Source organism: Megachile rotundata, chromosome 10 (genome assembly GCF_050947335.1).
Source record: "Megachile rotundata isolate GNS110a chromosome 10, iyMegRotu1, whole genome shotgun sequence".
NCBI classification, from domain to species: domain Eukaryota; kingdom Metazoa; phylum Arthropoda; class Insecta; order Hymenoptera; family Megachilidae; genus Megachile; species Megachile rotundata.
The window spans coordinates 17,331,655-17,350,302 of record NC_134992.1 but is presented as its reverse complement, the minus strand read 5'-3'; the positions used below and the strand labels follow the sequence as shown (position 1 = coordinate 17,350,302).

The 18,648-nt window shown below is 34.2% G+C and overlaps 2 protein-coding genes across 7 annotated transcripts; both read right to left on the bottom strand.

Annotated features, from left to right (window-relative positions):
* Positions 1 to 1,056: 1,056 nt before the first annotated feature.
* Positions 1,057 to 14,789, bottom strand: Tnpo (transportin 1). 6 transcript variants are annotated; one of them, XM_003707279.3, is made up of 15 exons: positions 14,617 to 14,789; positions 11,745 to 11,820; positions 11,490 to 11,669; positions 11,068 to 11,416; positions 10,799 to 11,000; positions 10,333 to 10,726; positions 9,936 to 10,247; positions 9,625 to 9,862; positions 9,257 to 9,546; positions 9,087 to 9,185; positions 8,914 to 9,009; positions 7,619 to 7,694; positions 6,084 to 6,258; positions 5,885 to 6,011; positions 1,057 to 5,704 (listed from the first exon to the last, which is right to left on the bottom strand). In XM_003707279.3, the coding sequence occupies exons 1-14, from the start codon at positions 14,719 to 14,721 to the stop codon at positions 5,904 to 5,906; spliced, it is 2,700 nt and encodes an 899-aa protein (XP_003707327.1). In that variant the 5' UTR covers positions 14,722 to 14,789; the 3' UTR covers positions 1,057 to 5,704; positions 5,885 to 5,903. The 6 variants fall into 6 exon arrangements, with proteins under 6 accessions (XP_003707327.1, XP_076392558.1, XP_012150194.1 ...); XM_076536443.1 differs by having other exon boundaries at positions 1,057 to 5,701; XM_012294804.2 differs by having other exon boundaries at positions 1,057 to 3,505.
* Positions 14,790 to 15,241: 452 nt separating this feature from the next.
* Positions 15,242 to 18,086, bottom strand: LOC100876485 (F-box/WD repeat-containing protein 9). The gene is made up of 7 exons (XM_003707277.3): positions 18,003 to 18,086; positions 17,294 to 17,453; positions 16,810 to 16,952; positions 16,509 to 16,738; positions 15,987 to 16,236; positions 15,642 to 15,917; positions 15,242 to 15,475 (listed from the first exon to the last, which is right to left on the bottom strand). The coding sequence occupies exons 1-7, from the start codon at positions 18,084 to 18,086 to the stop codon at positions 15,389 to 15,391; spliced, it is 1,230 nt and encodes a 409-aa protein (XP_003707325.1). The 3' UTR covers positions 15,242 to 15,388.
* Between the last annotated feature and the right edge of the window lie 562 nt (positions 18,087 to 18,648).

Genomic DNA, 18,648 nt, shown 5'->3' with positions numbered 1-18,648 from the left:
TACTGTTTACCTGATAGTTTGGTAGACTCTCGTTATATTGCCACTTTAACTTTATTTTCAAACTTTAAAATTTTTAAACTTATGATAGTAATACAACAAGAGTCTACTGTAATTTCTACTTCTAATTAAGAAAAAATTTTGCAGCCTATGAAAAGAAGATGTACACCGAAAAAAGGTTGCAAACGCCCAAGCTTTTAAATTGTTCTTTGCATGCTTACGTGACTTTCACTGATACTCTTTCTTCTTTGTTCTTTTTTTTACAATAAAAAGCCAACTTTTGATTGTGGGCCCCGGGAAACTTTCATGTTGTATGTTCCCGTTTTTATAACAACAATGACAATAATAATAAAATGTCAACTGACAGCGTTAAAAAAAAACTCACTTGATCACAATACGATGATTGCCAGAAGCTTATAATATCGATATACAATACTGAGTAGCAACGTCCGTCTTCTTTTCTTTCTTTTTTTCATTATTCTCCCGTTTTCCTCGATTACTCTGCCGTTTTTTATCCCACTTGAACCTCGAGAAAATCTGATATTTTCAACGGTAGAAAAATTCGCAGACTTTCAGCACCTGTCGTTACTCCTTGACAAACAAGTGTTGTAAGAAAGAAAAAAATGAAAAAAGTAGACGACTCGTGCGAGTGAAACTTACTTCTTCGATCTCTAGTCTCAACAGTTTTGTCTATTAGATGTATACAGGCTGTCTCAAAAAAAAAAGACGTCGACGGAAATAAACTCTTCGAAAAAATAAATCGGAAAGTCAATTACAATTTTGTGAAAGTCGTTTACAATTTTCTAATACTTCTCGAGGTACAAGCTATTAAGAATTTGTACCTTTAAATATTTCACATAACTGTATTTTTCGAGGATGTAATATTACACAGTCGCTAACATAAAGTTCCGATCGCAAAATAATAAAAAACTTTTCCGATTCCATTTAGCAGTAAGAGTCTTCCAGGACATCTCCGTTTTCAAACATCCTGTATATTTAAATATATGTATACTTAAGTACTAGGCAGTCAAGGTATGCAACAATAAAAAGAACACCGTATTTACGTTTCATTTTCTCTATACCAAGCTTGAACACTGGACAGAGGAATTTCGCTGGCGTTTGCGAGGCGCGAGAGAACAGAGAAGTCCGATTCTCCGGTTGATCGTTGGAACAAAAGAATCTTCGTGCCGCAAGGATAGGATAATCAGGTACTAGGAACAGTCCCGTGAAGTTCCGATCCTTTGAGCGAGAAAAAAGGATTAACTTCGTTTTGTTTCCAATCGAGAAAACTAATCTCTTTCTCCATGCCTATTCGACTTGATTTATTAAATAATAATTAACTTAAGAAGATATTTCTGATTATAACGCGCTTCTCGATTGGAACGAATATACATACGCTTCACACATGCACACACATAAACACAAACATACATGTACGTTACAATCAGAATAACATAAAATTCGTCGACAAAAACTGTACCATTCTCTTTGTTTCGACCATTAGTTTTTAAAACTTGCTCTCTTTTTTATTTGAAAAAATTAAGCATAATGGTTCAGGGATGGCCAGCTACGTCAACCGAGGAGTTAGAAACCTGAGAGGAGTAGAACTTAGGGAAAACTTTGAGAGAGGATCAGAAGAGTCTAGGGATTTCTGACAAATGGCTGTGTACGTAGTTGTCCATCACTGTTATAGAGAATATTAGAAATGTACATGAAAGAAGTTAGAACGAGGAAAAAGCTTGATTGAACACCAAAGGACAGGAACTCCTTCCAAACACTGCCCGCACGAAACGTTACGATTAAATATAATACACACCGTATAATTACAATAATATATATATATAGATATATATATATGTATATATGTATATAGTATTAATTAAGAAGTATTACGTTAATAGTTATTTTAACCACGTGTATGGCTCAGTCTATTACGCTAGTCTCATGCAACAACAACAATAAAAGATACAACAATATATTTACTTGTGTCCTGTTATTCCCTTTAATTCACTTATCATTTTGTTTTCGTCACGTCGTGTTCTTCAGCAATCATTCTGTATATTCTCCCATACACACTTCACCTCTCTCTCTTTTCAAATAGAAAAAATTTGGATATTTGTCAAATATCGATTCAACTTCGTTTCATCTCTGTTCATAATAATAATAATAATAATAATAATAATAATAGCAATAATAATAATAATAATAATAATATGTATAAATAGACAATTTCCTCTTCTTTCACAACTTCACACATCTCTCCCTTTTCCTGATTACATTCATTTATAAATTTATTTGCCTCTTAATTCTTGAGTGAGAGCTCAGAGCATTTCAATAAATAATAGCGAGCCACGTGGATATCTCGACAGAAATCATTCCTTCTGAATTTCTGTATATTTACAGCGAGACACAAGTATCAAACATTCCTCGGAAATCCCGTATAGTATAAAATTGAACTAGGATAGTGAACCTGAGAAAGGTGTCTATTGTCCTCGTCGAAATGTAGCGTGTAAAGCACTGTCAAGGGATGCTTTAAACGTGACCCTCAGATTCTAATTTTTAGAACAAATGCTGGTTTTTCACGTCTCGAGCATCCCTTGTAAGATCAAAATTTTCAACCACGCCATGTCTCGTCGAGAACCATACAATTATTCATATGTGTATATTATTGAAAACATTCTGCTTAGGAACTATTTAAAAAATACAAGATGTAAAAATATATCTCGTGTGTGAATTATATATTGTTTAAATACTAGTCAATTCTGTGGTGAACAGAAAAAGAAGATTATATATCGGTGTGTGATACATAACAATTATAAAAAGAAAACTGAATGGATTCGAGTCGAGTAATCGCACATGGCTCGTTTCTATTACTACTCTTTTTTTTCAAAGCCCTTAAGTAATTATAAAAAATAGTAATATCACAAAAATGGCGCAGGCAGAGCAAGGAAAGGACCAAAAATTGGGATCAAGAGTGTTGTGGCAACACGATTGTTGCCAATTGACAAACATGGATCGAGTCAAAGGAGCGGTCACGAATGTCACATGTATCTTTCTGTTCTCTGCGCGCGAATCTGATTTTCCTTCTATCTTCTACGAGAAGATTACACGAATTATGCTTTCGTTCGAAAATAGAAGTCTAACGGTGAAATGATAGTAGTTTCGCTTTGTCTATTGGTAATGATAAAAAAATATTCTTCATGTACATTGCGTTTTGGAAAAGAAAACAAGAAAATAATAAAATTTACAACAAACCATTATTGAGCTTTTAATTTTCTTTTTTTGATCTCGCCTGCGCTAGTCCATTCTGCCAGTTCATTTTGTTTCTCTTTTTTTTTTTCTTTATTTTTCTTTTCTTTCCTATTTTTTTTTGTTTTTATTAATAAACTTCGAAGTTTGATTGACAACAGTGACTCAACGACGGATCCATTTTAGTTCCATCATCTTAACGTTGAGCTATTTGCTTTTTCTTCTCTTTATACTTGGTTCTCGTATCTCGTTTCGCGTTCTGACACAAAAAAAAAACAAAAATAAAGAGCGAAAATAAAAGTTACAAAAGCCTGATGCGTCTTAAAATTTCTAGAAGTCGCTCGTTGTGAATTTTTTTTACAACTTTCTAAACGAATTTGCAACACGATACATCGATTCGTCGCAGACACGTTTCTTACAATTTTAAACATTCATTTTCCCGTTATTTTGTTCTATCCTCGAAAGGTCAGGATAAACGCAGCCGATTACAATAAAAAAAGAAGAAAAAAGTGCTCGCTTTTCGAACTGGCCCAAAATTGGACTGGAATGACACACAGTCAGCGCTTGAATTTTCAAACACACACATTGGCTACGTAAAACGCAAGAATTCGAAACGAAAATGGAGATATTCGGCGTGTGATACGGTGCACGTACAAATTTCCCTACATCGCGATAGATTTCACGTCATAGATTCAAAACACTGTGAATCGTTCCTGCAAATCATATTAACCATGTCCCGCACGTTATTTAATATCTTTTTTCTTTCAAATAACGTCCATTCAAAGAGGTGATTATCAGGGATGTGCAGACAATCGAACATGATGCTCGGGTGTTGAGTCGTTCCGGGAAATTTGCAAATTTGAGAATTTAGGAATCCTCAAATTTAAGTATTGCAGACATTTCAAATTTGAGAATTTTGCAATCTTCAAATTTCTGAATTAAGAAATGTGAACATTTCTTAATTCCTAAATTTGCGTAATTAAGATTTCTAGATTTTCAATATCATCGGATCTGAATTTGTAAATTTGAAAATTCTTAAATTATAAATTTTCTATTATGAGAGTTGTTCGATTTTCTCCGAATGAATTTTACATGAAAATATCGAGTAGCCGCACATCCCTACTGATTATATAAGCGAAAAATTTGAAAGATCTCTATAAGTGATAACAAAAACGTCCACTCTAAAATGTATTTACCTATTTACACTAAATGCTAATAATATGATCCTAATTTAATATCTTTAACAAAAAAATAATCACAAAATGGTCTGTAGGTTAAAACATTCGTGTTAGATATATATATATATTATATATGTATATAATTAATGATAATATATATATACATATGTCAACTTATATGTATGTATATATTAGTGCGTTTGAAATATATTTCATTCATACACAATGACCGACCAAAGTGTCGTATAACCTAATATCACAATCAGCAAGGAGAGAATAAAGTAAGCAGAAAAATTTTGGTTCGAAACGAACGGAATGGCACTTTCTCTGCGTTTATATTGAGTGTTCAACGTATAAAAATACATATTCTCAAAAACCTTCTGTACACTATGAAATTTCTAATAATATACTTCTCTATTGTGTGTCTGTGTGTTTTTTTTTTTTTTCATCTTTTGTTACCTTTATCAAACAAGTAATTCTATTATCTCGTCTAAAATTCTACGCAACTCATTGAATAGAGTGTTGCACCTCTCTCTTCCTCTCTCTTTAAAAAAATCAATACCTAATATTTATAAATCCTCGATCACAGTAGTTTAGCAAGCTCTATAACGTGAGATCTACGCTCGTGTTTTTTTTTTTTTTTTGCTTCTCCTCCTTTTTCATTTTCTTTGCCTTTCGCGTAAAAGTTATTTATATCGTTTTCGTTACTAATCGAGAAGTCGGTTTCGTTATAACAGCTGGGCTAGTTGGTTATTGCCAGCACTTCTTTGTCACGTTTCGATACGCGAGAATAAAACACTTAAACAAGTGTTACACAGCGCTAATGGAAACGGAGTGTACAGCGTGTAGGTTTCACTACGTTTTCAAGGTATCATTTTGTTTGTTTAATGCGGTTCAGCGTCGAAGTACGATACCTTATCGTTTTGCTGTAATATTGGTCGGTGACCCCAACACAGTTCCTCCCTCCCTTCCCTCCCGCCCATCCCCCCTACCCGCCCACCCACGCGTTACATTTCGGCCCATGGACATTGATTGTTTTGTCGTTCTCATTTTCTTGCGTTTCCATCTTTCACTTCGTTTTTGTTTCCCGTTAATGTCGCATCTTCCTGACAGTAGCTCTAATGACGCATATTAATTCCCCCGAGAGCCTGACGATGACCATAACACGGTAACGACAACGATGTTGATGAGAAGAGGCCGTGGTTTCACCCACCCACCCTGTCCACCCATTGTTCTGTTTCCCGCCCAACCCCGTTCGGCCTGCCCCTTAAAGCGGCCTTCTGAAAGAGACATTTTACGTTAACATTCTTCGCCTTTGCTCGGATCTTTCCAAGAATCTCATGAAAAGATCCGACTTAATTAGATATGATTCTAATTAACTCTCTAACAGTGCGTAGGTAGTTCGCGTATCTACAGAGTCCCAACTATCAAATAACTAAAATTGTGTCGAATCTATTTACCGCATTTAGGCGGGGCTGCTCAGACACCATACATATTATGGAGTCGTTCACTCAGCTGTGGTGGAAACTGATCTGAAAAACGTTTCCAGTTTTCCGCACCAACTTGATTTTTAAATCCATGTAATATCTGTAAAAATTTGAGCAATGTTATGAAAGAATTTAATTAACAAAGATATAGTAGACAGGTCATTCTGCATACCTTCTGGAACATGTCTTTAAGATCTTCTCTAGGTGTAGCCCAGGATGCGACAGCATCGCAGAAGAAGATGAAATCTTGCACAACTCCTCCTGGATTAACTGTAATCATTTGACACATACCTCTGAATGCCGAGTCCTTTTCTTCGTTGTCTCTTATGCTTCTCAACGAAGTACACCTAGTGACATAGATACGTATGTTAGAGAAGGATTGACGACTCGCGTTTTAAGAAAGTATATTCATTGCAATCGGAGAACGTATTGTGAAATACAATCTTCTTCATATTTTTTCTGATATTTGATATTGATCCAGTAGAGACCTCTCCTCTTGTAATTGTTATGAGTAAGATGAATATACTTCCTTTTCAATGAAACTTTGTACATTCATAACAATATGATTATGACAAAAAATGAGAACTAGTCACTCGATAGAATGTTCATTCCCACAAGTTACGTAAATTGTACATAAACAGATGTTTATAATTAACAATTAACGCGGTAAGTTGGCTTTTTTGAGGCCAGTCTTGTATTCCCTACACTGTGTGTTATACGTTGGTAACATATTTTTATTATGTATTTTTTTTTAACGTTTTATATATTCCTCTGTATGATAGTGCTGAAACTCAAAGAAGTAAAAATGAAAATTATCAATCTAAGGAAATAAAAGAAATTCAATCTAATCTATAATATATGATAAGATAGAGTTCAGGTATTATTCAAACATAAATTTGTAATTTCCGGTTAAAAATCTCAGCCAGTAAAATTTTGACATTTTACTTAAAAAATAAAATTAACATTTTAATACGACTGGCATCATACAGTTTGTATTAAGGTTTGGTTTACATTTGACATCTCTTTAAGTATAAATTGTCCCACATTATAAAACAAAGCTATATCGACGACAATTATAACGAAAGTACGGCTAAACGGATGTATCTGAAAACTATTAATACTGCGTTAATTAACATGCAAAGGACACTTCCAATTGAAACTACCTGTACACAGTAAAAGTACGTAAGAAAAGAAAGGTATATACGTATCTATTTTTGAATGCAAGGCGATAATACATAGGCTAAAATGTTATGCAGGCCTAAAAAAAGTGGCAAATGTAAACCTACCCTCCTGGTTTCGAACCGCATAATTAAGAGCCCATAACATACTTGCATGGTGGCGAATCAAATATACCGTGTAAATAAGTAAATGTAAGAAACACTACTAATACTGTAAAAATCATGGGCAAGTTTAAATCAAAGATAAACTAGACCCATGTCTGTGTCCAAAAATGAAAAAAAGGAAAAAAAGATAAGACTTTACATTTATAATAATAATAATAATAATAATAATAAAAAAAAAAAAAATAAAACAAAATCATTATGGACTCGATTGTTTGTAAACGCTACAGTATTCTTGCACAGAAGTTTTCTTAGCAGCCCCTGATGCATGTACTGAAGAATCGGGAATAATATATAATAATAAAGTGCTAATAAAAATAGAAGGTAATATAATTAATAGAATATAATAATAAAGAAATTTACACACCACTGTCGGACAAACTGCTGTAACATGGGGGCGACGTCGTGGGGACACACATAACCTAGGCGACCGATCGTTATGGCTACGGTTTTCATTTCATTTCGGTAAGTAGACAAGTGAAGTGTAGTGAAGTGACCGGAAACACAAACAATAAGACAAACTGATAGCGAACCAACGATCAACTCAGGCGAATTATGTTATCGTTTATAAAATATATCAATTAATTTGCAATTAATCATTTAATGAATAATAATTAATTTAATATTAACAATCAATAGACAGTGGGAACAGAGGTAAACATATGAAATACCGACAATGAACATAGGCAATACCGTGCTATTGTAGCTGCTGAAACAATAATAAAAAATTAGATAGCAGCGTGCGAGCCCATGACATTTGTAAAACCGATATATGAATATGATTTTCTACCAATAAATGTTAATATAAATCAAGAACAACCAAGAAATATAAAAATAAAATCTTTTGTTGTAAACGTTAGGCCAATTTAAAGAACCGTCGGAACAATATCTGGGGTTTAGATGCAAGCATAGTAATATCGAATTGCGGTACAGTTGCAGTCTTGCTATATAGCTGTATCATTTATATCACGAATGCGATCATAATTCACCGCCGAATCATACGGACGGTATTTCGCTTATATGGCTCATTTCACAATTTCTTCCTGCTTCTAGAGCCCAAGACCATATAGCGAGACTTTTCTGTATACTGCATCGCAGAATATCGTCATGGCAGTACAGCCATATAAAGCCTGCAGGCAATCGCACACCACTAAATCAGGTCCAATGTACAAATACTAATAAATTTAAAACCCGCTGATAAAACGTGCAAGCGTGGTCACGTAAAACCACTTATAGTCGTTAATCTGTGTAGTTATTACCTTCGTTAAAAAAATCATTTACAATATAATGCACCTAAACTTAAATGCCACCGAATGCTGAATCTAACGTGAGGACTTTCTTTCGGTATATTTGGGAGACTTCTCATTAAAATAATTAGTGTTATCCTAATTACGTGAAAAAATTTGTGCACATGTCTAATCTATGTAATACAGAAGATACAATATCTCAAATGAAAAGTTTCCCCGTTATGTGCAGAGCATACTTCTAAGAACAGGTAATTAACTCTACGATATGGGTGAATCGGTATTAACGTGGTCAACATTATTGTATTACTCGAAAAAAATTATTATTTCTACGCATTACTACCATTTAAAAGTATGCTCCATATACTATGCTGTGTAAAAGTAACTATACATTTGAATATATTATGCAGCTACTCACCTGTATTTTCTAACAATGTTTTTGGCGTGTTCGGTCTATTGATTATGTCGATAAGTTGTGTCAAAATTAATGGAATATATGCACTTGTGTCAGATCCTAAGAACAAAATGAAAAAACATATTATTAAAAAATGGAACTGATTCGACAAGTTTCAGAATTGCAAAAATGTTTACCCAATTTTATTGCTATTTCGCCTATAGCCCATGTGGCATTGTTGCACACTGATATGAACTCTGGGTTTAAATTCTGTCCAAGTATAGGCATGAACTCCGCTACAATTAAACATTTTCGTATACATAATATTAAATATGGCAATCAATAAAATATGTAAAATATTACTCACGTATACATGGGAGAACATGTTGGAAGCAGGCCTTTGTAAGATCTCCCAACAAGGCAAAGCTGCTCTGTCTAACTTCGGGCGTAACATCTTGCATACACTGATACAACAACTGCATTACATTGCTGTTCATTACTAAGCGTTCCATGTGGCCGTCCAACCCTTCAGCCAAGCCGCTAAGAAGGTCTAATGCAACAATCATAAAATCTTTATCAGGTGCCTCAAATTGTTCTGGACTCTGGGTATTTGCTATGTGTTGATTTAGAGTCTGCTCTACGAGGGATACACACCGCCTATTAAAAAAAAATTTGTATACACAAACATGTGTCCACGTTCAAATCTACAAAATCGTAATACAATTTAAAACTAACCTGTACACGGGTTCGCAATAAGGAAGAAAACCAGAACGCAATGCAGTTGCGATCGAAGAAAGACATTCTAGTAATGGGAAAAGGTCTTTGTCTTCGTCTTTCAACACATTCCATTTGTTGATAAGTGGCGGCATTAAAAGGTTAATGTAATCCGGCTTATTAAGATGATGTCCCACTGAATCAGCAAGTGTACCAATTGCGTCATATAATATTAAAAGATTTTTGTGTTGATATTTACCTGCACATACATAAACATTAATAATAGCAGTAAGTTTCTGATTAATTGTTTATTTTTATAAGAGTATATTTACCGAAGGCAAACACAAGTGTTTGAAGAATAAATCCAAGATATGGGACTAATTCTGTGCACGCTTCTTCTTCTAATGTGGCAAAAGCAGAGCATGCAGCTTCTTGAACGCGTTTATTGCCATCAAGTACTCTTTTGAGTAATTCTGTCATTAAAGGTTTCAAATGTGTGTCGTGTGGTTGCGCACAAACCCAATGCGCGTAACGACTTAGCGTCCAACAAGTAATAGCTCGTACTAAAGCTTTCTTATCACTCAAGCAATTAATTAAATAAGGTATTAATTCTGATAAATGTGGAATCATTCCACTCATACAACCTGTAGCAATAAATTTTATAATAGAAAATGAAGTTCTATAAAATAATTTTATTCGATTAACCGAATAATTAAAATATTAACGTACCTTCTGCTATAGCTCCCAGTGCTAATATTCCAGACTCTTTGATTTCCCAATCTTGATGGAAAAGAGTTTCTTTTAAAATGGGTACTAATACCGGTAACAATTCTTCTCTGAAAACGTTCGCTAACATGTCCAATGCAGCAGCCGAACATTTTCTTAAATTCCAATCACTGAGCGATGTATCATCGTCGCATCCATCTTCAGTGCTTATGTTCTCTTCGTCACAACCTCCGTTTTCGTTTGTATGTTTGTTCATATTAGCATGATGCGAATGATGTGTCTTTGATTTGGGAAATCTTGGTCTGATATCTTCTTCTCTGTCTGGGATCATTTCGTCTTCTTCTACGTCTCCTTTTAAGAGTATTATATCTATTTCAGAATACTTCATTCCTCTTACCTATAAAAATACATTACATTTCATGTTCTTATTCGTTTAGTACATGTTTTGTGTAATGTCATGATCACTCACCAATATGGGTACCAAACGTGGTAAATGTGGTGCAAGTGCTTCTTTACAAATTGGTTGTTCTGCTAAGGAGAGCCAAAATTCGCAAGCTTCTAAAGCAACTCCTTCATCAGGATCTTGAGTTCTCATTAACATGTATTCTATTATATTGTGCATATGTGGTATCAATCTATCCATCCGAACTTCAAGTAACATAACCAATGCTCTGTAACAAACGGGAAAAGCAATGTTATTTCATGCACATCATTTTAACTACTTTCAAGTAATCATACCTGCAAACATTTTTCCTGACTTCTGGATCATTATCACTAGCTAAGTGGAAGAGGTTCTCCAGGAAGCTATCTATATGAATCATAAGAGCCTGTGTACGACTAACAATAAATTGATTAACACAGGCAATAGCATGTGATCTGATTTTGGGACTTAAATGTCTGAAAAATTGCAGGAACTTTGGAATTAAAACGTTCAAAGGTCGATTAAGTGCATCCGAATCTAATATTTCTGCAGAATCTTCACAAATCTTTTGAAGAGCGCCAAATGCACCTTCACAAACATTGTAATCTTCAGAATCCAACATTTGACAAAGTGCAGGTAACAATTCTGGCCATGTAGTCAGTTCACCTGTTAAAAATAGCAACAAGTTATTATACAAAAGTTTAATCAATAATTGTTAATTATTTGCTAAAAAGCATACCTTTGGATGCAACAGTAGTTATTAAAATACCAACAGTTGCACGAATTAGAGGTGATGGATCTCCAACTGCGGATAAACATTCTTGCTTAATAAAACTTGTAACTTCTGGTAAAAATTTATGAAAATGAGCTTTCACGTTATTTTTCAATATCAGTCCACTGAGAGACCTCGTAGGTTCATCTGTAAACAAACAATATATTAATTCCAATCTATCTATAGCACTAGAATGTCATTGTACTATGTTTAAGTACATACCCTCTGATGTGAGTTTTGTTAAAACAAAGATAAGGTAATTGTTGAAATCTGGAAATTTATTTAATTCTTCCAATTTCTACAGAAAGTTATTAAGGAAAATTTGTAAAAAGAAATACATATAAAACAATCATATTTTACAAATGACAATGGTTATCTTTTTATTTGTAGACAAAGATGAGTGTATAATCCATACATGTCAATTCATTAAAAGAAGAAGGAGTACCAGCCATAAAATTAAAATGTTTCTAAAACTTTTATTAAATTATGGGTACCTTAAAAAAATTCATTTCTGCCTGTTAATGATTCTATTTTATGACTAAAATGATTATATTTTCAGTAAATTGCCATCACTTTTAAATAAAAAAATGACTAAATATCATTCAGTATGATGATCTCTAACCTAAAGAGATTCAGTTCTGTTAATATTCGCTTATGATCTGGAATAACCGTAGTCTTTTATAAAAATAAACAATTACATGTTTATATAACTATCATAGATGCACCTATCATAGTTGTTGCCATTACATAATAAATATAAAAAAAGAAGATATTCCATAACCTTATTATTAATTATGTGACTGTAGTATGTTAATGCTCGAGATTAAAGTTCAAATGAAATCATATGTCTTATTATATTACTATCCTATTACAGTAAAGACTGGATAACTGCGACAAACGATGGACTGGATAACTGCAACGTTACTATCCCCACCACTTAGGGGGATCCCCCTTGAATTTTGACACTTGACGAGCGAGTAGCGTATGTAATGTAATCCGAACCGGCGTATCGATGTGACAACACTAATGCAACAGTAAAACTTTTTTATTTTTTGGTTTTACTAAATATTACTTTTACCAATGTAATTGTGAAATTCTCCTGATCAAAATAAGACCAAACACGGCATAATTTGAACAACATTTGTTTATGTAGTAATATTGTTTGTTTTTTCGAGTGTATGGAGGCGCGATTTTGTATGGAACCAAAAGACTATTACTCGTCAGACTTCTCTAAAAATTTAATTTTAAACAGCCTCACTCGTTCGCTCTCTGTCCTTTCCTACGTTTAGCGGTCGACGCGAGCCAAATGTAAACAAGGAATCGACACCTCGACTCGATAACTGCAACGCTTGTTCCCGATTTTGTTGCAGTTATCAAGTCGAGGTGTCGATTCTTTGTTTACATTTGACTCGCGGCGATCGCTAAACGTAGGAAAGGACAGAGAGCGAACGAGAGAGGCTATTTAAAAGTTAAGAATCGACACCTCGACTCGATAACTGCAACAAAATCGGGAACAAGTGTTGCAGTTATCGAGTCGAAGTGTCGATTCTTTGTTTACATTTGGCTCGCGTCGACCGCTAAATGTAGGAAAGGACAGAGAGCGAACGTGAGAGGCTATTAAAAATTAAATTTTTAGTAAAGTCGGGTGAGTAATGGTCTTTTGGTTCCATATAAAATCGCACCTCAATACACTCGAAAAAACAAACAATATTGCTACATAAACAAATGTTGTTCAAATTATGCCGTGTTTGGTCTTATTTTGATCAGGAGAATCTCACAATTACATTGGTAAAAGTAATATTTAGCAAAACCAAAAAATAAAAAAATTTTACTGTTGCATTAGTGTTGTCACATCGATACGTCTCTGCCGATTGTTTTCTTTCCTCGGACCTCTCTCTCTTTCAGTCTCTGTCCTTTTCTACGTTCGGCGCTCGGCTCGAGCCAAATGTAAACACAAAATCGACACCTCGACTCTATAACTGCAACGCTTGGGTCCCGATTTTGTTGCAGTTATCCAGTCTTTACTGTATACCACTATATCCACTATACAGTTGTACTATTCCTTTACTATTCTACTATTTCAGTATACTATCATCTTACTATCCTATTATTGTACTATCTTACTATTCTATCTTTTCCATACTATACTATTGAAGTGAACAGTCTTAGACTTATCACATTTATCATGTTAATACAAATTTCAACTACAATGTAAAATGCAAAAAAATGTATACAATTTTAGACATGTGAAAAAATCTATTACAAGTATATTAATTCATCTAATTATAATATTTCCTGCCCAAATCTGCTATATATAAGTATGAAGAGTATAAATATAGTGGAAAAAAAATCTGCAAAAAAAAATTCAAGTTTCTATAACCGCATATCATATACCAGCTGTAATTTGTGACCACTACATTCCTATACCAATAACTGTTCCCACACGTCATTTTCAATCTGTTTAATTAATATTACGGCCGAAACTATATAAATTTATCGATTGCAGCGTGAAGAAAACAAACTCGTCGCGGACACTAACGGCATTTCCGACGCGCCCCGCGACAGGAATCACGTATCGTTAACATATTTCTTGGCGCTTAAGTATAACTCACGTGTTATTCGAGAAAAACCTATAAACTTCCATCGACCTACTCTCACAGATTTCTCCCCAAATCGTAAAACCATCTCGCTGAAGTTAACGAACATGGTTGCAAAAACATTCCTACAATTCCGAAGAATCGTATTTATTGTAATACGGTGTCTTAACCAGCTTTTCAATCGAACCGTGGATAACGAAAAAGGGGGTCCGTGACAGGCTGCGCAAAAGCGCGCCGAACATTTTCACGTTCCAGCCCTAACAGAAAATTCTGATAGCCTTGAAACTTCGTAAAGCTAATCGTCACGATTTTCCTCATGATTTTAGTTAGTAATCATGAAGATCAGAGTCCACGGGGGGAAACAGCACACCCCTCGATTGATCTACCCGCTTCACTTTGTTACCGCGTCGCGGGTCTACTCACCGGGACTATAGAATTCCCGAAATGAATTTTTCGTAGCACCAAAAAACTGTTGAAGCTCGATTCAGAAAGGATACTTCTTGCACGGCTCGTTGAGTAGCCGTATCCGGGCTTTGGGACTCCTTGAGAAGCGTTAAGATTTGTCTAAGTCCTTCCTCTTGCGGTTGCCACGCCATTTTCATCGTGTTTTTCAACAGCACCACTGAACGCAGCCAGCCTTCTCCGACCTCGCAGATAAACGGAAGTTCCCCACCACCGCGCCACGAAAGCATTGGAATACCGGCATGCAATACCAGAATTCCTCGACTAATTTCTATATGGTCGTCACGTCCGGTAATCGATTAATTGTTCGGGACAATTTCGTTGATATTTAACGTCGTTTCGTAACTATATTCCATTTTCGCGTAATTCATACGGATAGACAATTGAACGTTTTCGGAGTGTAGCAGACGAGCACTTCCGGCGACACTGGCGACATCGATTGGTTTACTGTTTGGTAATTTTTTTCGAATTTAACGTTATGTCGCTCAAAACGTAAATGTTTATATTTGAAAATGACTGTTACAATGAATGCTTTGTTTTAGCCGGCCAGCAAAATTTTACTTTTAATTTGTTAGTAACAGTAACAGCCCTGTGCGACAGCACAATTTAAATATTTGTATTTTAAGTTTTGATTAGGTAAAAATAAGATGGACTTATAACTAACAATGTACTTAGCAAAGCCTTTATTAAATTATTGAAGTATATATTTTTTTCTTATTTGTAATTCTTGTTAATTTATTAAAAGTTATGTAGTGTACAGCATATAAAAGCAAAATGCTTGTAGAAATCATTAATTTATCGATACTTTTATGCACACTGAATCCTTGACCTTGGTCTCCAAATTTCAATCCCCTCTGTACCAGAAATAGCAAGAACCTCGTTCAAATAATCAGTCTGTAAAGAGAGGAAAGGAAAAATTATTCAAGTGTAATTTGTACGAACTAGTATTATATTACAGTACAGCCTTTCTGCACGACTTTCATTTATATGAATTTATATTTCACAATTGTTTTCAGTCTTATAGACACATATAACGAAACTGTCGTACATGTATACTTACACTTGCTATTACCCCGTAACTAGACTTCAAAGTGGTAAGATGTTGCGGAGGGTCGGTAGGACTATTAATTCTGACTGTTTTATCCATTGAACTAGTTATTAAACATCCTGGTGTCAGATGAACACCGTTAATACCCTTTTTATGTTCAGTGGTGTAACATTTAACTGGTTCGAAATCTTTTGTTGGATCTAGTACGTGTAATTTCGCGTCACCGTCTCCTACGTAAACCATATTTCGTTGCATACACATGCTCATAGGAAATGATTCTTGTGAAATCTGAAATATGATTGGAATGATTACAATTTAATTACGTTCTTAATAAAATATTTTGAATTCGATTCTCACAGTAACGTGTTTCATAATTCTCCCTGCTCTTTGATCCCAAACAGACACTGTCCCATCCTCACTGGCGGACAAGATAAAGTCGGAATTCATAGCTAATCTTATAACTGCTCTTTTATGTGGTCTGTACTTTACAATAGGTTTGTACCCTAATCTTGAGTCAAATACTAGAACAGTTCTGCAAAATGAACCCGTAGCAAAAAGTGCTATCTCTGGACATGATGTGATGCACAACAGAGCACCTGTGACGATGCTAAAAAATTGTTAACATTTATATTGAATATCGAAAAATTTTAATACATTGCAATTATCTTGCACAGTCACTTTTGGCAGAGCGAGTGAAAGCAAAGTCCAACTGTTCGATTTCTTGTTTCTTAGAAACTTGGATAAACATTTGTAGCCTAATAATTTTTTAACGTTACTTTACTAAATAATTATTCTTTGAAAACAAAAGTATTCATGCCTTCCTCGCTCAGCCTTTCCATAACGAGAGCAGCGAAAATGACCAGCTTGGTTCTCATGTACATCTCATATGTTTTGAAGTGGACAAGACCCGTGTCAGTAAGTGTCCATGCTTTGATAGTTTTATCCCAACTGCAACTGTAAACCATGTTATCTATTGCTGTTAAGTCCCAAATCCATCCATTGTGAGCAAATTCTATACAAGTACTATTTTCTCTTTCATTTTCTTTAGTAGGAAGTCTCCAACATGCCAAAGACCGATCCCTTGCTCCTGATATACAAATATTCCCATTCTGCAAGTGCACAGAAATCATTATCAATTTGTTGTACTGTGAAAATTACATGTACATCTTCATGTACTTACCTGCATTAACAGAAGGCCATCGATAGTACTATATTGCACATTATTAAGTGACAATTTCTCCATGGAATTTTCATTTCTCCATAATGAGACTTGCTTCTCTAATGCAACACATGATAATTTCCAGAAAAGTTCATCATCTTCAGCTAAATAAATATAAATATATATGTTTTTAAATATTGAGAACAGAAGTACTAGAAAATATTATCAGCATGTAATACGCTAAAAAGTTAAGTGTGACACTACATGTAGCTTTTTCTGTTAATCAAAAATATTACTGTTTACAAATTATTTGTATTAATTCCTGATGCAACACATGAAAATTAACCTTTGTGTTAATTCATTAAAGTTATATAATACACGGGTAATTCAGTACATGGAGTATGTTAAACACAACTAATTATCATGTACAGTAATAGATGGTGTTTTATTTATTTACAGAATGATTGGTCGTGCAAGACGCGAGGTGCTATCAATTTGAGCTAACCAGGAGGCAAAACTGGATAACCAGTATTTGGCCAAATTTGACTTATCCTCACTTTCCATAGTGAGTTATCGTTTAATATTTCATAAAATTGTTTACACACTAAACCCAAAGTATTTACTAGTGTGGAGGCATCTAGGAAGGAACAGATATGAAGAAATATCTGAAACAGTGAAAAAGTACATTAATTATTAATATGAATTAAAGTAATATAATTTAAATTTTCAGTACAAATTTGCGATATACGTATACAAAGCGGCATCATGTTCATTAAATATACTGTGCGAGAACAGGTATTTAAAAATGGCGACCATACACCATTGACGTCTCGACGAAACTCTTGAAATGTTCTACTTCTTTTTTAATAGCAAACGTTACAGGTCGCTGCCAAACTAGTTTATACAATTTATACTTTTATTCGAAGGATCATTCTCAATTTATTATTCATCAAATAATTATTTGGACGAATTTACTAAAGCGTTCATTTAAATGGCAGTTGTTTGTAAACACTTGACATATAGGTACGAATATATACTGTCAATTTTAGACTATAATATTTGAAAAACACGCATTCCTTTTATGCGGTGAAAGTTACCGAGAGAAATGAATGTTTAAATTTTCAAATTAAATATGTATACATATATATTTTTCTAGACATTGATCAGTTAAAACTGCATGTATATAAATAAATGTGGGCAAAATTAATACAGACCTCAACTGGAAGATCCAATAACGATAATTGGGAGTCTGTTTGATTGGTTTCATCTTCGGCGAAAGTTTGTTCTTCATCGCACATTTTAGTCTATAATAATATCTGATGTTACGCGTTACGTTTTTAAGTAATATCATTCGATCGATTATTACACGTATCGGTGATTCAGCGTACTATCAGAAAGAAACAAGATAACTGTTGTTTTTCACTGGCGTGATTATTTACCGTTTTGGTCCTCGTGCTCAATGCAGCTTTGCGCGAACGCGCATGACTCACAATTTCCGTTTTAGTGCATTTCAGAACCACCTCCCAAAACAGGACTGCCAACGTGCATTAAATTCAAATTTGTTTATCCTGAATCATTTAAAATTTGAAACTGAGAAACGTTCGAATCTTCAAGTTTCAAAATTCAATCTTACGTATTTCAAATTCTGTAAAGTAGATATAACTAATGAAGGTAAATGAATGAAGTAAAATTTGTTAGATTTTAAATGATTTTATTAAAAAAAAATATATTGTTTTACATCTACATAATACTGCACCATTTTATTATAAAAAAATAGAACTTTATTTTATCAGTATAACGTTTATTAAAAAAACCAAGTGACAATTAAATTTTAAAATATAAGTAAACGCCCGCGATAAC